Source organism: Nymphalis io, chromosome 19, assembly GCF_905147045.1.
Source record: "Nymphalis io chromosome 19, ilAglIoxx1.1, whole genome shotgun sequence".
In the NCBI taxonomy this organism is placed as follows: Eukaryota; Metazoa; Arthropoda; class Insecta; order Lepidoptera; family Nymphalidae; genus Nymphalis; species Nymphalis io.
In genome coordinates, this window is record NC_065906.1 from 8,833,738 (window position 1) to 8,856,895 (window position 23,158).

At 33.3% G+C, this 23,158-nt stretch overlaps 2 protein-coding genes across 3 annotated transcripts in view; both read right to left on the reverse strand.

The window, feature by feature from the left end:
- Positions 1 to 6,503, reverse strand: part of LOC126776082 (baculoviral IAP repeat-containing protein 6) — a 33,653-nt gene extending 27,150 nt beyond the window's left edge. The window contains exons 1-6 of the mRNA XM_050498356.1: positions 6,301 to 6,503; positions 5,881 to 6,065; positions 4,053 to 4,181; positions 3,742 to 3,977; positions 3,317 to 3,518; positions 39 to 276 (exon numbers count right to left, since the gene is read on the reverse strand). Of these exons, the coding sequence (XP_050354313.1) occupies positions 39 to 276; positions 3,317 to 3,518; positions 3,742 to 3,977; positions 4,053 to 4,181; positions 5,881 to 6,065; positions 6,301 to 6,478 (1,168 nt within the window). The 5' untranslated portion in view covers positions 6,479 to 6,503. The remainder of the gene's footprint in view (positions 1 to 38; positions 277 to 3,316; positions 3,519 to 3,741; positions 3,978 to 4,052; positions 4,182 to 5,880; positions 6,066 to 6,300) is intronic.
- Positions 6,504 to 13,454: 6,951 nt separating this feature from the next.
- LOC126776095 (protein O-mannosyl-transferase 2) lies at positions 13,455 to 22,286 on the reverse strand. Of its 2 annotated transcripts, XM_050498380.1 has the most exons (16): positions 22,128 to 22,286; positions 21,954 to 22,034; positions 21,739 to 21,823; positions 21,379 to 21,483; positions 20,486 to 20,594; positions 19,625 to 19,713; positions 19,289 to 19,477; positions 18,884 to 18,990; positions 18,068 to 18,260; positions 17,690 to 17,890; positions 17,173 to 17,283; positions 16,547 to 16,676; positions 15,639 to 15,787; positions 14,496 to 14,652; positions 14,235 to 14,378; positions 13,455 to 13,793 (listed from the first exon to the last, which is right to left on the reverse strand). In XM_050498380.1, exons 1-16 carry the CDS (start codon positions 22,175 to 22,177, stop codon positions 13,576 to 13,578), a joined length of 2,118 nt encoding a protein of 705 aa, XP_050354337.1. In that variant the 5' UTR covers positions 22,178 to 22,286; the 3' UTR covers positions 13,455 to 13,575. The 2 variants fall into 2 exon arrangements, with proteins under 2 accessions (XP_050354337.1, XP_050354338.1); XM_050498381.1 differs by lacking the exons at positions 21,739 to 21,823; positions 21,954 to 22,034; positions 22,128 to 22,286 and adding an exon at positions 21,564 to 21,660.
- Between the last annotated feature and the right edge of the window lie 872 nt (positions 22,287 to 23,158).

The window sequence follows — 23,158 nt, forward strand, 5'->3', positions numbered from 1 at the left end:
ACAAGAATCATATTTATAATAACATAAAAGTTACTCACAAGTGTCCTTTTCTAAGCTCGCTGACCATACTTTATTGCAATCTGTGGTCAAGATGCCACTGAAGATGGAGTCGTATGGCGACAGTTGAATGAACTTAATAAGTTTGAGACCACAGTCGAATTTCCAAACACTAACTTTGCCGTCCACTGTTCCCGTTGCTATTAAATCGCCTGTGTTCCCTTTTGACACGATGCGGACTCTAGGGCATGGAACAGCGCAGGCCGTGGCATTTGTGACCTGAACAAAAGAGCACTATTGGTAAATAAATTATTAATTAATAATAATAATAACAACATTTTTATGATATAAAACCCAGACAAAAACAAAGCTTTGTACTTAGTCAGAATCTTCAATGAACATTCAAGGCCTTGTGTACTTTTAGAAATAGTATGACTCTACAAGCCGAGATGGCCCAGTGGTAAGAACGCGTGAATCTTAACCCATGATCGTGGGTTCAAACCAGGGCACGCAAAACTGAATTTTTATGTGCTTAATTTGTGATTATAATTCATCTCGTGCTTGACGGTGAAGGAAAACATCGTGAGGAAACCTGCATGTGTCTAATTTCACTGAAATTCTGCCACATGTGTATTCCACCAACCCGCATTGGAGCAGCGTGGTGGAATAAGCTCCAAACCTTCTCCTCAAAAAGGAAGAGGAGGCCTTAGCCCAGCAGTGGGACATACACAGGCTGTTACTATACTGTACTGACTTTACAAGTTTATTATGCTGGTGCAACATAAAGCTAACATTAGTACGGAATGAAAATTTCATTACGACAATTTGGAGTTTAGCAGGTAAGTACTTTTAACTAAACTTATATGCCCTGGATGAAAATTGTTACCTATAATTACATTTTTCATATACATATATATATATGTTTGTATAGAATGATATATGACGTATCTAAATATTTTTTTTTATTTTTGAAGCGGTAAAAGTATTGTTGATTAATTTAAACGAATGAAAACACTAACTAACTTAAAAACTGACAAAAGTAGCTTTTCATTTTATTAAATACAAAGATACCATTTAAAAATATATCTTTAAAAAAACCATCAACACTATTAAAAACAGCTATTGAATATAATATAAGTAAAAACAGTGCAACAAACCCAAAAAAAATAATGTCGGAGGTGATAAAAGACTTGGCACTAATTAACGTAAGAGGTAACTGTGTCGACTTCGGGATTTACCACAGAAAATAACACAATATGCAATTGGATCATAAATAAAAATAAAATATTGTTTTTGCGGTCTTCATTTTTAATTAAAAAAAAATGTTGACCCAGTAAGTCTTCCAAAAGCTAAGTAATACACTTGTCAAATGAACAGCGCTCAATAGAATAATAGCATGTCACACTTACAAATCGAAAAAAATATGTCATACTGATTGGCTGCTTGAGCCCCAAGGCTCAATCAGCCCGCTACTACATACACTGCACTAATAAAATTGATACTATTATATATATAATATTGGCTACTTAAGATTACAAGCAGACGATACATGCCTATTCTACATCGACAAATCATTTATATATATATATATATATATATATATATATATATATATATATATATATATATATATTTTCCGGGAGTGCAAATGACTCTACTCCACCTGATGGTAAGTGGTAGTAGAGTCCAAAGGCAACGCAGGCCAATACAGTCGGGAAGAATGTTCTGCACTAGCCGCCCGCAAGATTCCTCTTCACACCTCGCTTGAAGGAACCCGGGTTGTAAGAGGAGGGGAACACGTGATCTGGTAAGGAATTTCATTTTTTGGAAGTGCGACAAAGAAAGGAGTTGCCAAATTTCTTTGTGCGCGATGGAATTTATATCACAGTTAGGCGGTGACATCGAGAGCCAGCACGCGTAGACTTATGAAGGAAGGGGGAAGCTAGTATATTGTACTATTGATCAGTTAAAAAACATACAAAATTCAAGATTATAGCATATTAGGCAATATAACATTGTAGGCGGTAACAAAAAAAAAATTAAGCAGGAAAACGACTATGGCTCTAAAATTATTAACACGTTAAAATATTTGTATGTGTAAGGATTCAATACAAAGGAATAATTAATAATTATTATGTAAATTATTATTGTTTGACTGGCCCGTTAACGCAGTTGCCATAGACCGGCCCCGCCTTCCACTTCGGGGTTATGGGTTAGATTTTTCCGAAATGTGGTAACTGAATTTGATTGATGAAATTTGGCACAGAGCGTCGTTTTGAAATAAGGCGTCTCAAAGGGTTTTTGACGCGTTTGAATATTTTACAAGATATCGAATCTTTAAAGTCCATTTCTCGCTAACCTAACCTATTCTACACATAAACACTTGCCCCCCCCCCTGATTACACTAACGGAAATTAATTCAAAATATAATTTGTTCGAAAGTATCATTATTTTATGATATTCGCTGTAAAACAATAAAGATTACTAGAAATTACGATAAATGACGAATCAATCAATCAGCGTTCAACTGGAGCAAACTAAGTCGCATTATAGTTGATGGTAAACTGCCATGAAAACAAGACAAGTCCTAGGATAACTAACAAAGTAAATCATCTCAAATAAAGTAATTAAATCAAATGGCATCTATTTGAACGAGATATGGATCAACTGCTATAACTAATTTAAAATCATTACAAACAGCACAGAAAACTATTTAACCAACTATATTAGTATACATGGGAACTAAATTATTCAATGAAACTTTACACATGTAATACTCGATAGGTAGACACTTAAAGAATTATTTATAAAAGCGTGTGGTTCCTACAAAATAAAATAGAGCCCTTCTATTCCAATTCGTAAGTGTCGTAAGAATCGTCGAGGAATTTTCGTTAAACGGCTCAACAACCCGTATGATAATGGCGAACCGGTACTCCATAACTCCAGTATCGCGTCAGCATTCGTGAGCCCGTAAGAGTGTTTTAAAACTAAAAATTTTAGACCAACGGCGAGGATCTGGTCATTTGTAATACAGGCCTATACTAGCATCGCATAAACAAATTGACTGTATAGGTTTTAAATTTTATTTTCTTGGTCTAATTTTATGGTCTTGTTTTGGGGAGAAATAAAGAATTATTACTTTCCGGCCGCGGCTTCTTCCGCTAGTACCCTTGCTCGGTACTCTTTGTCCTTTTCTGTACCCCTGACTAGTTGTATGAAATATTTCATGAACGGTTGATTAGTTGACAAATTCTTTCACATTTATATTAATTAGGATGATTATTATTCATAAAAAAAATTATACAATATCCCGACTCACCGATATCGGCACGTTGTGCGTGTACTCGCCGCGGACGAAGGGGCAGTTGGGCGAATGCCTCTCGTGCTCCACCCACGGCTCGTCAGATTTCTCCCAGCACACGAGGCACACCATGCACGTAAAGCACATGGCGCGGTCGTCGCCGCTGGGGGACGGCTGGTGGTAGAAGCCAGCCTGCGCCATCCGAGCCGGTAGTGCCCATCTTTATCAAGAGGATTGTTTATGATTTTTACTTAAATAACTGATAAAATAAAATATGAAGTCGATTTTAATATCAAAATAAATATTAATATGATAATCTAAAAGTTTATTATAAACAGTTTTAAGAGGTTAGATATGAGGGATTATGTGCCTTAAGAAAATATAAATGGGGTAACACAATTTATGTGTCTGTTAAATCCAAACAAATAATAAATAATACAAACTTGTAGTCCATGTGTGGCCACCTCTTAAAGGTCTCCTTTCTTTCAGCCTCAGAGTACATCAAGGCTCTAGACTCCTCATCTCTTGTGCAGGGCATGAGCTCATTAGCCCGTTGGCCCACAGCAGATGCAATAGCGAGTGCTGGAACTCGCCGGTTCTGTCCTTTCAATTCTTGAACCACACCAGTCATTACCAGGCGTAGTATTGATTGTGAAAGAGAAATTGTGACTGTGCTCCACTGCAATAATATTAATATTTAGTAATATGTAATAGACACATTCACAATTCAAAAGTATAGATTATATAAATATACTTTTTGAGCTTTGACGCCTTTTCTAACTGGTTTTGAGTCTAGTGCATTCTTGAGTTCCTTTATGAAATCTGTTAATCCCTCGATAGAATGTGCATCCAAGCTTTGAACACACTGGTAGAGGAGTACAGCCTGCAATGAACATTACAACATAAACTATGTTTTTGCTTATTAAAAAATTATCACATTATCATACTGTGTATTTCAAGTTGGCATTCATCTCAATAGGACTATTGTCCTAATTGGATTAAATTTCACATGTTACAATAAAAATTATAATAGGAACATAATACATAATTCCTAACATACAATACATTTGACCAATAAATAATGAAGTTGTTTTATTAACATTATAAATTTCAAGAATACAACTATGACATTCTGAAAGGTACGGGAAAGGTTCACATATTATTAAACTAGTATAAAATACATATTGTCATATTAATGGCCATTCAAAACCAATGACTTCATGTTTCTGTCTTCTTTAAATTGTGTTTACAATTAATTTCATATTAAACAATGAATGAAAACAATGGAAAAATCAGGGAACCTACATCTACCTGGAGAAATTCTGAGACAACAACATACATGCACTTTTGAATCGTCATTTTAATTTGTCATGTCATGCTTACAAAAAAAATGATTAATGTACTGCACATCACAGTTACAGAAACATAATAAAATATACTATTGATTGTTACATTTCTCCATCATTTATTGTAAATATAAGTAATAGTTTCCATACAAAAAAAGGTATATATAATTATTATAAATTAATTTTAAAGACGATAGATTTTCAATATTAAAATTGTAGATAGATACTATCAATATTTATCATGTTTAGAAATAACAATAAATACAATAAACATAGAAATCGATCAGTTATTTTTTTATTAAACCCGAATTTGCTCTAAGACTAGCTGTTAAACATACTACTGGAATAACCTTTGGAATTTTCACAATATAAGGTCTGGTAACCATACAGATACCAGACCTTCAACATAGTACATCAATACATGAATGTACAACACATTCATGTTTTTCTGCCTTCGTATATATTTTAAAAAATTGGACATTCATCACATATCTTCCATTAGAAGTCAAAAGAACTTCACAGACTCCTTTTAATAATATTGTCCTTGATGAGTGTTTTTAAAGAAATACATGTATAGATGCACCCCATTCACAGTTTACAGTATACTAATCTAGAGCTGATAAAATTTTATTTAATTTAACAAACACTCACATTACCAAGATACTATAATATTTTAGTAGGCTATAAAATATGTAACAGTCATATTCAGCATTTGAAATTTAATGTACAATTAAAATGTAAATTATCTATTACATCGTATTTCAAACAAACATCTAAATTAATTCAACATTTAATTTTATGACATCATTCTCACTTATTGTTTACCATTTATGTAAATGCAAATAATAACTTTGTGTAATAAGTAATCTTGTTCAGCAGTGATCGCATTGCCAAGACGATTGCTTATAATTTCTATAAATTAAAATTACATTTTAATATTTGTAACATAACAGCAAAGCATTGCAGCAAAATCTTAAGCCCTCTGCACACCAATGTGGTTTGTGATAATTGTAATTGTCATCTAACCCACCGACATAAACCCGCCGGCGGCTTTGGTGTGTAGGATAATTTTATGTTGGGTAAAGACCCAACATAAAATTATCTAAAAATGAAGAATTATTTAACAATTCACTATTCAAGATATAATGTAATTTATAGGAAATGAACTTACTAACTAATAATTAAAAGATTTTTTAAATGTGTTTTATGCATCTTTCAAATGAATGGATTACAAACCTCAGATAAGACAAGTTCAATTTTAACATGGCTATCAGGCTGAGAAGAAAACAAGGGTCGTTGTAAGGCGGTGTGGAGGAGTAACACACCATTGTAGTCGGTTCTAGCGCCGACCCCACTATTGTCCCAGACGAAAACCCTGTCGGCTCCTGATGCATATTCCACACCCAAAATTCCCCCATCGTCTAAAAACATAACGGAAATACACTATTATACCGATAGCCGGTGTTTTGCGATAAGCAACAATCCAATATAATCAGAATTGTTTACTGAGAGCTGTCAAAGTAAGACAATGTAGGGCACGGATAATTAAGGTAGACCAAGCATAAAACCCTACATATATATGTTTCTTATAGAGTACTATTATTTAAAAACGCCAACTGAGAAATTATATTACAGAAAAAAATATTAAAAGCTTACCCGCTGATAGACAAGAGGATTGAAGAATCACACCAGAGTTAACATCCAAAACGTGTACACGGCCTTCATCAGTCGTCACTATTATTATGTTTAAATTACTGTGATACGTCAATGAAGTAACAGGAAAGATCATACGTATATAACCATCTTCTCGTAATATCAAAGAATCATCGCCCATCGTGGCCGTGAACACATCTGTCTATTCTACGTAAACGCCATTTGTAATTATATTTTTTTATGTCAGATATTTTACACAAAGTGGCCAGACTCAAAATTTTGTATAAAACATTATGCTACCATAAACAACTATTTTAAGAATAATTCTTGAAAAATAAATTTTTTCAAGTAATTAAAAATTTATTCTTGATAATAAATAGGATTCAGTAGTTTCGAAAAAGAAATATTTTCATGTTATATTAAAATATTTTGTACATTTCCGTAGATCTCATAATTTAAAAAGAAAAAAATACTTTAATTTAATTGAAAAAAATGTATGTAATAAAATAAAATGTTTTAATTTTAACAAAATTGGCATACTTGAGGTGGCATCACAGTATATTTCCAACAATATTATATTGTTATAAATATACTGTGCCACATGTGTAAATCCATAATGATGTTAATTATTTTGATAGAAATATTTCTATGACAAACATTGTATGTTGTAATCAACCGATAAACATCGTTTATAATTATGAAAGCATTATTGCATTTAATTACTGTTTTTTTATAAAAATACATTTAAATATATATAAATTTGAGTATTTTTTATTATATCGGTAGTCCTACATATACACTGGCGCGCGTACTTGCGCGCACTATCACGCACACTATAATAAATTTTTGACGACTAAATCCGTATAGTACGGTACGGCCGTATGAATATATCCGACTGAGATAACTAAATCAAAGGTGAATCAAAGAGTATAAAATAATTACGTTTATTCGCACTATGTTTGTTCCACGAAGTCCATAAGCTTATAATTTTTTTTTGTTTGATAGCTATTGACGAGCCATTATATTATCAATTAAACAATTTAGATTTCATTATAATCATTAGAATAATATAACGAATTGCCGTGAAGTGAAAAATAGTTTTTTTTATAACAACTTGTAACACCTACAGGTGCACACTTTACATTTTGCATCCTTATTAGCTTATTCGTATGCATAATTATATTGTGTATGTATATTAGCAAAACAACACATCCATGCTAGTAGCAAAGATTATACAGACGGAGAGCTTGCTACATATAGAAGATAGGGGTTCAATACCTCACATTTTACATAATTTTAAAAGCTCTACCCGACTTAAAAAATAAATTTTAAATACCAAGTAACAACCTATAGATTCAATTGTTTCTAGCTTAAAGAAAATACATAAGTAGGTAAACAATAGTTTACGCGTAGTAAAGTTCGCTCACGACATTTATACTATAGTAATAACAGGTACCTGTTTTTTATTAAATAATAAATAATTATTTTTGAAATTGACGTGCTTTCGTGTTTTAATAATCAGACAAGTGAAACCAGCTTAATTCGTTTTTCATTTTTAACTCATTTAGTAAACGTATAGTAAGCGTAAAGGGTACCTATCTTAATTAAGTGCAAAGTATTTTGATTGAGTGTGCCTATGCCCAAAAGTCTCAAAGTGTGCCTTCTTGAGGGTTAGCCCAAGGCAACCTCAGCTACGATTCTTTGAGTAATCGATGTCGAAGTAGTAGTAGAAGAATAATAAAATTTTCCGGTCTAAATTTCGCCATTTTAACCATTGACGGAAATAAATTGTCACACATTGCGACCAAGTCGGCTATTCTCTAACGCGAGTAGCCAAATGCATGGGACATATTATAGTGCACGTGTGCGCAAACATAAATCGCTACAGGTGCTACTGAGAATTCCACGGTAATTTCTTACTCAAACTCAAACTCTTTGGGTTTTTATCATGATTAATTTACCGTGGGTTCAAGCCCGGGCAAGCACCACTGAATTTTCATGTGCTTAATTTCTGTTTATAATTCATCTCGTGCTTTTCGGTGAAGGAAAACATCGTGAGGAAACCTGCATGTGTCTAATTTCATCGAAATTCTGCCACATGTGTATTCCACCAACCCGCAATGGAGCAGCGTGGTGGAATAAGCTCCAAACTTTCTCCTCAAAAAGGGAGAGGAGGCCTTAGCCCAGCAGTGGGACATTTACAGGCTGTTACTTACTTACTTTTTTTACCTTAGTATTATTATGTTCCGATGTGAAGGGTGAGTGAGTGTCGCCATTGTCTATGGACGGTGGCACTTACCATAAGGTGGCCGATTTGTCCGTTCACCTGTTTACCTATTTTATAAAAAAAAACCTACTTATAATATTAATTGCCTTTTTATGATATAATGCAACAATTGAGAAAATTATTCTTATTTTAGTCATGCTTTATAATTATAAAGGCTTAAATTATGTATAGAAAATTGATTTACTTTTTTATGTTTGTTATATTTTATGTTAATCAGGTATAACTAAAGAAATAATTTATTGTAGAACGATGTAATTAAAAATTATACAAGTTTTGGTTATAAATGAATATTGTATTGATGGATTGTAGTGCAAAGATTTCATGTCTTTGTAGTCACAATGCTCACTTACCCTTCGAACCCGAGAATAACAATTATAAGTATTGCTTTATGGCTGTAGTAATGATTAAGTTTTCATATCCTTACGAAATCAAGTAAGTATTACTTATTTTTAACTGTTATGCATTGTAATCATATAAATTGTAATTTATCAAAATTTTAATTTACATTAAAATATATTTTTTTACAAAAACAATTAAATTTTAAGTTTATGTTTTATGCTGACGTAAAAACCGTAAAAAGTAATAATTACGTTAATGTAGATGTACCTAAACAGATCAAATCATACCCTGACCAATTTGCTATAATGATATATACACTTACGCAAATTTATATTAATATTATGATTAGTTCTACACATACTACATTTGTAAAGTTTATTACTATGCGCCTATATAAACCGAAGATGTTTTAATTTTTTTCTATTCTTAGAACGTACATTGACCGAATAACGCTATTTAATTCACCATACATTTTAAAATGAAGGGTTTCATTGCATTGATTAATTTTTTTTTCATCATTCATTGTTGTTTGGGAAACAATAACAATTTAAACAGTAAGGTAAGTAATGTAAAATTAAATAGTTCTTAGTTTTACTGTGGTAGTGATGTCTTATGTACCAAGGACAGATTTCCGATATTGGCCGATAAGGGCCGGGCCTAGGGGGCAAATTTCAGGAGGCGGCAAAACTTGGTGACTTGTTTTTAGTAGTCGCGTCCTCAAATTTATGTATTTGTCTCGGTAGAAGATATATACTCCTAACCGCGTCCATTTCGAGGCGGAACACCCCAGCGTAGTTGTTTCTATGACGAGATGTTCACGTAGGTCTTTGAAATATAGTGCACGCACTGATGGTCCTGGCTGGTATTTATTATGGCTTAGTGCCTATAGTAGAAATATAGTGTTGATTATAGGAACTATGGCCTGTGGAATATAGTTAGTTAAAAACAGATTTTACTCTTTTTATTATCGTTGATTTGACATTTGAAAGACAGCATTGCTTAAAAAAACATTCCTTTAACAACATATTTTATAGGTAAAGTTGATAAAGTTTATCCGTTTCAGTACAGACATTTTATAAAAGCTTGATAAAGATTTTAAATGTCAACTTATTCATTGTTATTATCATTCATTATGAATTATATTATTTAAACAACATATGACTTAAGAAAAGAGCGGTTTTATTTAATAATATAGATGTTACCGTTTTATGATACCAAAAAACCTATAACATAACATTTCAGCCACATAATGTGGGCGGAATGGAGGAACAGAATCCGAATAAGCCTGTTTATAAAGCAATGGCTGAAGAATCGCTTACGAAGTATCTTAAAAATAATGGAACTCAGCGACTTTATAAGGTGTTGCAAGTAAATAGGGTAACGACCCAAATCGTTGCTGGAACAGTGACTAGAATAAACTTCATTGCCGCATCAACAAACTGTATTCTTACCAAGAACATGAAACCAGCGAATCCCCCATGTGTAATAGCAAATCCAGCCGATATCTTAGCCTGCTATTCAGAAATATATGTAGTACCTTGGGAGCATATCAGAAAAATACAACCCTCGTGTAAATCATTGACGCGCATGGGTTGACGTAGGAACAACTGCTACACATAGTTTACCAGCATCGAAGAAAACCCCCTTGAATTTTCGATACTAATTTAGTACCAAATTACTATTTCTACGTACAATACGTATGTATTATTCGATTATATTTCATCCTTGGTGAATTAAATAAATTTATTCAAATTTTTTGAGATGTAATTATTGGAAATGCCTGTCCAGCTCTTTTTGACAAAGCGATATGTTCGCAAATTTGTAAAAAAAAAATAGTTACAAAAATATATAATATAAGTTTTTGAAAATATAAATTATATTATATATTTTGGTAACTATTTTTTTCATTATTATAAAATAAAAGAATAGTGAATGGTTGTGTATGTGTGAATAAGAATGTTACAAATAATCAATCGATTTAACAAAAAGTAACAAAAATATATCGATATATCATCGATTTCGTATTTATAAAAATAGTAGGATATCAGTTTCTTTGTAACGCTTCATTAAAATTATAATATGTAGGTATGTAAGTTTTCAGACACCCATGTACATATATTATTTACATCATCATATAAAATACCTAAATGATTTACTTGGCGGTTGAGCTATGTGCAAGCCCGCTTGGGTAGCTACAAACCAGTTATTATTATTCTACGCCAATCACCTATTCTTATTACCATTATCTCTTTATTATTGTTAAATGCTAATTGAATCTATACATATTAATTATATGTTTGATTATGTATAGAGAGTGTACCGCTCTCACCTTTGGGACGGCTCTGCTAAGTACCAACTTCAGGCTCTAGAGTTGATCGAGAGGCGCGCCAGGAGGCTAATTGAGAACAATATGTTGGTCGGCTACAGAGTCTCGAACATCGACGTCGTTAGGAATATGTCGAAACTATAAAAAGTACTTAAAATTGTCTATTGACAGTCCGCCTCAAGGCTGCTTGTGAGCAATGTGTATGTCAGTTAACTCGGTGACAATTAATGCTATACGATTTATATATGTAGTATAAAAACTAATGGTAACAATAATACAGACGTATAAATGCGTCACTTTCAGTTCCATTTATTTATTTTTACACGCATTCGCGTGCTTTGGTTATTCTATGATATAGTAAAAACAAAAGTCTGCACTTTATAGGCCAACAAATTAATCGTAATTGATTTCGGTTAAATATCGGAAGGCGTCAACAGGGGATTTCTAATGACGTCACGCCATATATTTTATGAACTTCTGGCATTCAAGTGTCGCACGGTAGATAGGTAGTCACGATAATAGGTACCTATCTTATCACAAATACTCATTAACTTAACCTACAGTACTTCTGGACAGCCTCTTGTTTTTCTCTCTAAATTTATAATAGGAAGATAGACAAGCAAATGGACTCTGTCTCTGTAATTCTTCTAACCGGAAATCGGCGTATTGAACCTCAATATCTATTCGTTTGTTTTTTATGCAACTTTTTAAAATATTAATAAACAATTATAATTATATCTATATCTTATCATGACACTTCATCAAATTAAGTGTTTTAAGAGAATATATATCACTTGCATATCAATATAAATGAATCAATCTAATGTTTAAAAAGTACCCACTCGTAAATGCTTTGTTTAGTTTTCAATCTTTAACCGTTCTGTAATCAAATTTAATTTTAAAATATGTGGCATTACAATTTTTTTGTTTATATCTTTTTTGTGATAATGATTTTGAGTTTCGCTAACAGCAACGAGGTGAGTTACAATTAAATAAAGGTATTAAACTACATAAAGGGATGAACTATTTTTTCCACAGCAGTACAGAAACAGTCTGTGAATGTCTCGCTGCTGAGCTAAGGCCTCCTCTCTCTTTCTTTAACAAGGTTTAGAGCTTATTCCACCACGCTGCTCCAATGTGGGTTGGTGGAATACATATGTAGCAGAATTTCAGTGACATTAGACACATGCAGGTTTCCTCACGATGTTTTCCTTCATCGTTAAGTACGAGATGAATTTTAATCACAAATTAAGCACATGATAATTCAGTGGTGCTTGCCTAGGTTTGAATCCACGATCATCGGTTAAGATTCACGCGTTCTTACCACTGGGCCATCTCGGCTTTCCACATTTTATTGAAACGAACTTATTGTTTTATAAAACTATTTCAAAGATCTTCAACCCAATTGGAATATTTTACCTTTAGGATTCTATTGAGTTTGCATTATCATTTATTTATTATTGATTTTATTTCCATAGACAAGGAATGGACCACAAGTTTCTTTTTTTTATAGAATAGAATAGGAAGGTGGACGAGCATATGGGCCACCTGATGGTAAGTGGTCACCAAAAATTATAATATATAGGTAATTTCTGATATAGAATTAATTACTGGCGGCGAAACTGTAGCAGATCCAGACACCCCATTATTCAAAGACATGGCTAAGGAATCCCTTAATAAATATCTTCAAGAAATCGGTTCCAATCGACATCATGAAATACAATTGCTACACGTCACAACCCAAGTGGTCGCAGGAACGTTGACAAGAATATATTTTGATGCTTTACCAACCACGTGCCTCCTCACGACTGACATGGAACCAATAAATCCTCCTTGTATAATAACGAAACCACCTAAAATTATCAACAGCTATTCAGAAATTTGGGAACGACCATGGTTAAATGAAAAAGATATGAATGTACGTTGCGCTCCAAAACCTTAATATACAAATACTTTATTATTATTATTATATAATCCCGTTTCTTTAAAGTTATACGGTTCGTAATTCATTATTATGTAACGTACGATATCGGGACTTCCAACTGTTTATGGGATAGTTAATAATAAAAATTGTATCGCGTCTGTTTGTAATTCGTTCGATTTATTATTGAAATAAAAACTTTTTGTCTGTTTATAATTATTATTTTATTTAAAAAAAAGTATAAAAAGTGTAAACATAAATCATATTTTTTAACGTATTTTTGTTATCTTATAAATATACTCAATGTTTTGCTTAAAATTAAGGACGGAAATATATTATTATATGTACTTTAAATACAGATATGCGTAATATTTTATATCTTGCAACATTTAATACTATTTTTATTTAAAATTCCCACGATTCCAGCCATTTTAATCCAGTCATCGTCGAGTTGGGTTCGTTAGACAGAGGTCCGTTCATACCGTAAGCGAGAGGCGAAAACAAGTAGAAACTATATATGGTAGTTGATATCACCAGACCCATGGCACACTGGTATACCGTTCTCCCCAATTCCTGGCTCAAGTAACTTCTAATGCTTCGCAGTAAATACACTGTGAGAATACCTGGAAAATGAATAAATATATACAAGTTAATGTGATGTGATCTTTTTCCAAGGACAGCACTGGTTCCATTTTATTGGTCTTACACTTTAAGTTTACAAAATTTAGATTTAACGAAATTAACGAAATGACTACAATATCTGAATCCTATGCCACTTCCTTAACAATAAAATTATGTAAAATACTTATATTTTTACTTTAACTGTCCTGTTAGGACAGGTCAGTTACTCATCAGCCTCGACACCCGGAGCTCGAAAGATAGGCCGCGGATGCGTTATATCAACACGATCCCGCAGTGTCTCCGATCCGTGCCGAGGGCGGCCATAGCAGTGGTTTTAGTGGGTAAGAATCTCACATAAGTTCCCGTTCATCCCAGTTCCCCCCCCCTTGGGAGCTGGGTACCTTTCTGAAGGTTTCCACTGCGTGAAAAAAAAATAGTCGTACCAGTGAGCATGGAGCTGAACACGAGCGCGGGGAAGTAGTGGTGAAAGTAGAGCACGCGGCCCATGGCCCAGAACGGCACGTAGTGCAGCGCCCAGCCCGTGAAGCTCCAGCCCGCCGCGTTCAGCAGGGCGCCGTCACCGCTCTCTGGGTACCAAATATATGTTAATATTACTTTTAAATAGCCATTTCAAACGAAGGCTGTTACTCGACCGGGACTCGTAATAATAAAAATATTATATTTTATATAATAAATGAGGTTACCTTGTATAGTTTTTCCAAATGCTTTTGCACGTTTTTCTCTCACGGAATTGTAGATGAAAACAATAAAGAATATGACGAGAAATGCTAGATTGGTCCACCATACGACTGGATTGCCGAGTAAGTATATCCTGTGTGCACTGCCTGAAAAAAACTGACCCTGAAACAATTTTTCTAATAAGCGATTATGTTTTAAAACAACCAAATACAAAAATCACGCTATTTTTATTAAAAAACAACAATAGTTTAAGGGTACAGAAAGGATATAGGTTACATAAACACAGCAAGCAGATGAAGCCACGGGCGCAAACTAGTTTACAATAAAAACGTATAAATTTTCTACAGTTAAGTACAGAGGCATCATTATTTAATACTTATAATAATAACTGTAATTTGTAAAAAAGTTCCTGGTTGAACTAACTTCTTCCAACCACTTGAGTAAAGTAAATACATATTATATATAAATATATTTTATTATAGTATATTTAAAATATATATTCTGGTTAGGTATCCATGTATATATTATCAGTATATAATCTTACGTAAGTGTATGTATTTATAGTTTATTTAGAAGTTTTATTACACATGTCCCATTTTTGCTCAATAATACTCTCATCAAAGGTTGTCTGAGAAAGCCGGAAGCAAGAAGACCGCCTTTGCAGATTCATTTTGCTATACCAAAATATACTTTATTCAAGTAGCTTACGCCGAGATGGCCTAGTGGTAAGAACGCGTGAATCTTAACCGATGATCGTGGGTTCAAACCCGGGCAAGCACCACTGAATTTTCATGTGCTTAATTTGTGTTTATAATTCATCTCGTGCTTAACGGTGAAGGAAAACATCGTGAGGAAACCTGCATGTGTCTAATTTCATTGAAATTCTGCCACATGTGTATTCTACCAACCCGCATTGGAGCAGCGTGGTGGAATAAGCTCCAAACCTTCTTCTCAAAAGGGAGAGGAGGCCTTAGCCCAGCAGTGGGACATTAACAGGCTGTTACTGAAGTAGCTTACAGTTGTTTTCTATAATATATTAGTATGTTTATGTTTATATTGTTAATAAAGTTTATCTACTCTATTCTATAAATAAAATAATACATAATATGCCACATTATTGATAGAATATGTCACGCATAATTCCTTACTCTATAATTAATGGGCCACTGCCAGGGTTGAGAGGTGACTTCCCCTTCCTTAGGTTTAAGGCCAGCATTTCCCTGCAACATCACTGCATGAGACTCGAACAAGCGTTCCAAGAAACCCGATGCATAAACTTCGAAGCTCATTTTTGGCACTGTAATAAATTAAGTTATAAATAATATATATATATATTATATATGGAATTATTAAAACCAGACCATAAATGGCACATTATTTTAAATTGGGGAAGACATTTCGTCGTCATGAACATTATTTTTAACAGATTCCAAAAAAAGAAGGCCTTTTCCGTGTTCCATTTCAATTTGAAAAAATACGACCCCTAAGGGTGAAAAAATAATTAGTAAGTATTCGAATTTTATTTGAAGTCGGATTTGTTTTTCAGCAACATCAAGAGTTAGAATATTGTTAATTAATGTGATATTAAATTTAAAAATAGATATAAATTTAAACAAGGATATCCTGTTTACTGTTATTTGAATATTTTCTTTATCTATATCTGCGGCTTGTGGGTAAGTTGCCTCAAGGTTTTAACAGACGCAAGGATGTTCATTAAAATTTAATTAATAATAATAATATCCTGGGACATTTTTCACACACGGCCATCTGACCCCAAATTAAGCTTGTACAAAGCTTGTGCTATGGAAACCAGACAACTGATTTAATACATATACTATTTTTCTTATATAAATACATACTTATATAGATAATTACACCCAGATTAAGGACAAACAGACATGTTCATGCACACAAATATCTGTCCTGGATGGGAATTGAACCCACAACCATCGAAGTGAAAGGCAAGTATCTACCAACCACGCCAACCTGCTCGTATATATTATAGTTGATCTTAATACCACATATTAATTTATGCTGTATATAAAACAATACTAACACTGATCGAATATATTGTCCTCGACGTTCCAAAGAGCGTTTTTATCTCGTAAATTAGGATTACACGCGACCTCTTGCTGTTCGAAGCCCCACTTCGGTAGTTGTTTCCCGGTCGTCGTTAAAGCGCACGCCTGCAAATTTCAATGAAATTTAAGTTATTCGATAAATAAATTTATTTAAGTGTCGTAAATTTATTTAAGGTTGGTGGCGCATTGGCTATTTAAGCGATGGTTGACATTTCTTACAATGCCAATGTCTAAAAGAGCGTTGGTGACCACTTACCATCAGTTGGCCCATATGCTCGTCCACCGTCCACTTCAGTGCCAGCCACGACACTTCAGTGCCAGTCGCTGTACAGACAACACGTCTAGAAACTGTCTTACGACTCGTTATTATAATTGTGTTAAAAGTTATTAGTAAATCGTTTGAGTAATGCTGAATTTGTTATCTGTTACCCGTACCCTCATATCGCCCACACGTAATGTCTGATGGTGAGGACATCCGCTCACATCGATCACCTGATACGCCTACATATTTAATATTTGAGTGCACTTTAAGCTCGATAATGTTTAAATATAATTAATACACATCGATAATGGTTAAAGTCTATATTAAAATGGTACTTACCTGCAAGTAGTGCACAAACATAATCTTGCTGCGAACGGTTTGAATTTCGTCCCCATCTTTGCCACCGGATATGATGACCTTCCACACATCGTTGGCATCGCCGACGCCGTCCTGGAATAATTATTTTGTTAGTTTTGCCGATCGATCTTCGGCTTTGATTGAAAATTACTCCTCCTTCAAACCGGAACACAACAATACCAAGTACTGCTGTTTTGCGGCAGAATATCTGATGAGTGGGTGGGATCTACCCAGACGAGCTTGCACAAAGCCCTACCACCAGTAAAATTCGTTTACAACACATTAGGGTTGATATACTAATATTTGCTCTGAACGTTGGCAAAGTAACCGATCAGAATCAGAAGAAAATATAATAAATAAATAATATTGATAGCAAACTTTCGCACCAGCCGGACTTCCAGCGAAGCCGTACCAGACGAAAGGTTTAAGCTTTATTATTAAAAACATACAATAATAAAAACGTGATATAAATAAGTGTATCGACGGCCGGGGCGCTCACCTCCCCGTAGCCGGTGACCTGCAGCAGCTTGTGCGACAGCGGCGCGCGCTCGCGGTGCGAGTGCAGGTTGCGCGCGCTGGGCGCGTGCGTGAGGCGCAGCAGGTCGCCGCTGCGCACGCGCACCGCGCCCGCCCGCGCCGCGCCGTCCCACGCCCGCACCTGCCAGCGGTTGTTGTCGTCCTTGTGCGTGTACGTCGTTATCTGCGGGCGGACACGTCCAGTTTATTTTTTTAAATTAAAATAATAAAATTAACACAGAGGATTAACTTTGAAAGTCTGTCGTGAGGGTACCGACTACCGGTTACAATTTCGCAGGTTTAAACGGTTGCTCGGACGATATCCTATCCCCATACATGTCCCCCGGTAGAGATACTTTACCTGTTGCTGTCTCGCGCCTACGCCGGCTGGGTACAGATGATGGTGGGAGTGTAGATACCCCCCACCTGTTCGGTGGTTCTTTAAAGTGATGATGGCCCCATAAGCGAGAACTCGAGGTGCGCTAGCGTTGTGAAGGCTATTACCTTCCAAACGCGCTTGGAAACCAGATGAGTAGAAACCATCCCCGTTCCCACTAGAATAATAAAAAAGATACATAATATACCGGACATTTTAATATAAATTATACTCGATATTTTATGGTTGTATTGTATCCATGCCTCGGTGGATTATTTTTTTCTTATACTACATATTATACATATAAAGGTACAGCCGTGCGGTAAAATGACTTGCAAAATTAAATATCTCGAAAACTATTCAAACGTGTCAAACAACATTTGGAAACTTATCTTTCAAAACTAAGCTTTGTACCCAATTTCAGCTTGAAATTCGGTTATCACTTTTCGGAAGGACATCGTGTATTTTAAACCACCTTCCTTAACGTCAGCATTGTTGACGTAATTCAAGTCTGTGTTACAAAGACAATCATTAACTATATTTTAATTTAATAAAAATCTAAAAAACTTCTGTCACGGAAGATGACACGGATATTTATTTGAACATAAAAAGTTAACATTAACGAATGTGATTGTTAACAGCTCCATGAATAAAAAGCATGTTTCTGAATCGCGCTAACTCTTCAAATATAGAATTGGCATTTATGGAGCGTTTTGTTTTATTGCAATTACACCACTATGTAGTAACAAATGTAAACCGGAAAAACGTAAGTGGATTTTTTTTATATCGTGTAACACTTACCTTTTACTGAGTACCGTTAGATGAATCCAGAAAAAGAAAACATACAGTATAATTGGCCATAATATAAGAGTAATGCTTCTGCCAATGAGATGCTTTATCGTCAAACTCTGAAACAGGACATTAACTAAAATAAATATGTTTTTTTGGGATATTGATTTCAACAAGATTTAAATTTATTAACTGTTAATTTTTTTTTTTATAGAAAATAAAACATTGTCCAAGGAAAGATTTAATGACTGCGGAGTCGGAAACTCGTCAATATAAGATTATCTTTATCACTTATTCTACCAATGTTAATAAACAGACATTTAGACTGTGTTTTGTGAATTACAAGTATTATTTATTTAATTACTTTTCGTACACTAATAACTATTATATACAATATTTTAGGTAGAATCAACTCACCACAGGCTTCGTTAAGTCACCCAGCACATTCCACAAATCAGCAATAGTTCGAAGACCAACGAAGAGAACAACAAACAGACCGACAAATTTAACAGACATTGTACAAGCAAGTGAAGCGCCCAAGTATAACTGCCAACATAACATTCTTGTGCAAAATGGCTCTAGACCAGAATCAGTGAGCGATCGAACCTGTAGAGAAGGCAGTATAATTAATTAGTTTACCCAAAATAAATTAATACACATCAGAAATGGAAACAAAATTATCTAAAAATCATTATCTTAATTTTAAAAATTGTTTTTTTTTTAGTATGTTTAAAATTAAATTAATAAGCTTACCTTAAACACACCATACATTGAACAGCTCATAAAAAATAAAAGAATTGGGTCAAGCAAAATGTATCTGTTAAGAGTCAAAAAGCCGACATCTAAAAAAATAGTAAAAGTTTATTAATTCAAAAAGAATAGCAAACTAGAAAAAACAATTTCAAAGAATATTATGTTTAATAAATATCTTTATTAAACATTGTAATTTAGCATCATTTAAAATGCTGAGTGTGTGTTCTTGTGTTTGTGTGCAATGTGTGATCTCTAGGACTGTTAGCCAAAAACATCTAAAATATATTCAGGAACCAGACATCTAGTGCTGTAATTATCACAGATGGTAGTTGTAATAATTTCGAACGCTTAAATAAATAATTTGCTCTTAGTTCATGCAGAATCTCTATAGATAAGTGGCACATTGTGCTCATGCACGATTCTTAAAAACAATCATGGGTCAAATATATGTGATCAATTAAAATAAAATAATGCTTGTATTTTCATTCATATTAATAGATGCTGAAATATTTGCTTGATCATGCAGTGTGCATGAACATTTATTTTTATTTAAGAAAAAATTCATGTTAAGAAAAAATTACATCCTCAGTCATAGAAAATTAGGCCCAACTTCTTATCCATGTTATATTATGTGCAGTAAATATTTAATAATAAATTACATTTATTACTATTTACAACAACTATTAACAACAACATGTTCCCTTTAACACAAAGTATAACATAAATTGTAATCACAAATTAAGTGGGGCTTGCCTGGGTTTAAACCCACAACCTTAGGTTAAGATTCAAATGTTCTGAAAACTATGCCATCTCAACTCATATATAATGTAGCATTCAAATATTTAAGGGCATAATGCTTACCACATAGTAAAAGTAATGTTCCAATGAAAGTGGAGTCAATTGATTTAGTCATCTCCCACATTGTTAAAAATGTGAGTGGAATTATTAGAGCTCCTAATGTAGTGCAAAACTGTAATAAAAGTTTTTATTAAACCTTATAATAAATTTTAATTAGTTAAATGACCTTAAAGAAGATACTTTTATAAGTATAAATTTTAACTCATTATTAAAACTGAGTGACGCTTGGTTGCTAAGATACTTTTATATTTAAGCACATTATTTACAGTAAAAGTAAAATCCCACTGCTGAGGTAAAAAAAAATGAGGAGCTCATTTTTGATGAAAAAAAAAACCATTTTGTATGTTAATTTGAACTCCAATGTACACGGCGGTTCCTGGGTGTGCTGACGCCACTATCAATGGGATTGACGAATTTAACTGGGCCACTGGAGGCTGTTACTTTAATTATATCTCTTGCTTTGTACGAACTATATAGTTTCAAGTTTTGGACATTATTTACATGGAGTAAATTTTTGTTTTTTTAAAATCAATAGAATGAACTTATAAATTTTTTTTCAACATTATCCCAAAGTAATTACAATATACATAATACAAACTTGCCATAAAAATATACTTGTATATCTATGTCTGTGTAACATTTAGTTATTTCAATAAATAAATTTCATTAAATCTTCTACATCATTTAAACTAAGTCAGTGGTATTTTACAATCTTAGAAATTAATGAAATATATTTTTGCATAAACAAGTTAAGAAAATATGTTATTATAATATATATACTTTTTCTTTTCTAATAAACTTAGGAAATGGTCAATAATTTTTTTTTCGTTAGTCTTGATCAGTTTATTTATATCTGGATCTAATTAATGTACAATTGGATTATTATTTTAACTTACAATTCTCATGCCTTCATATCTAGCCCCATCATATTTGTCACCGGGTTTTTCAAAAGGAAATGTTCCATCATATCCAGTCAACTTTCCAGACAAAGCTATGAGCATCTAAAATTTAATCACTCTAATGTTAATTGCACACAAATTAAACAAAATACTGGAATTTAATGAAAGGAAAATCTATTTACATATTATCGACTATTTATAATATTGCCATTGTTGACAGTATATAAAATATTTTTCTGTCGAAAATTGTCAGTAGCCGCCCAGAATATGGAAGTAAGAAGTGTGTACACTCCCATGGCTTGGAAAGCATATTTATAATTAAATTTTAAACAATATATATAAGCTGAATAATAGTACCTTTCCAAGCGGAGGATGGACATCAAAGAAGAGTGTTCGATTTATATACCAACTTGCCATTTTGCCAAAATGTGTTTCATCCCAACTGTAACAATAGTATTTTGACTCATTTCTAATATTTAATCTTTTACAGATTAGTATTTAAAAAACGCAATTACATAATAATACTCTGTATTAATAATATAAGAAATATATTTGTTAAATGCAAAACTCACCAAACATGATCAGGTTCTAAAACTTTGTAAAATCGAGTTAAGAATGTTCCTCCGCAGAGAATGCCGAATGTTATCCACCATCTTAGAAAACAATAGAAATAAAGTTTAATATTTATACATTTTTTTCATGAATTAAAGTTTTTTGTACTTTAAACTTCAGTACAAATGACATACATTTTATTATTCGACGAAGGTGCTGACCGTTTTTTATTTAACTCAGTCATAGTGTATATTTACATTAGTATAACGTATGCTATAGATATAAAAAATATTGTATACATATCAATATAAATTAAAAATCAGGGGTGAAAGCTACAGTACTACGAAGCTATAGGTAACGGTATTTATTTATTATATGTCAATTCCAACAGCTTGTCAAATGTCAGTATTGTCAGTGTCTTTTAATGGTGAATCGTCAAAAATGTGAATTGTCAAGAATTTGTCAAGTTCTGAAATATGGAGTGTAGGTAGGGGTTTGAAGTATCTTTGTATATCAAAAGTGTCCATCAAATTGTATGCTATTTAGATGGCGCTACTGGTGTTGAAATTTGAAGGAGCCGATTGTTGTTAAGATTATATTAAAAAAATGACACAGTTAATATTTTCATTAAAAATGTTGTCTCGAATTTTATTTCATATTTTTTTCAGTTATACTGGTCTAACCTTTAAACCAGACTACACCCTTTTTTTTATAGAATAGGAAGGCGGACGAGCATATGGGCCACCTGATGGTAAGTGGTCACCAACGCTCTTAGACATTGGCATTGTAAGAAATGTTAACCATCGCTTACATATCCAATGCGCCACCAACCTTGGGAACTAAGATTTTATGTCCCTTGTGCCTATAATTACACTGGCTCACTCACCCTTCAAACCGGAACACAACAATATCAAGTATTGCTGTTTTGCGGTAGAATATCTGATGAGTGGGTGGTACCTACCCAGACGAGCTTGCACAAAGCACTACCACCAGTAAATATATGTCTTTAACCCTTACATATATGTCTTTTATTAAATAATAATGTTGTTTAAACTGTTTTAAATAATGAATACATTTGCGGTTTATCTAATGACATAAATTTTTTTACGTAATTGATATAAGCCTTTAAATTAATGTTTAAATTAATTAAACATTAATTAATAAAGGTTAAAAAGTAAAATAAGAATTATATCCCATGCATTTTTTATTAATAAAGTATTATAAA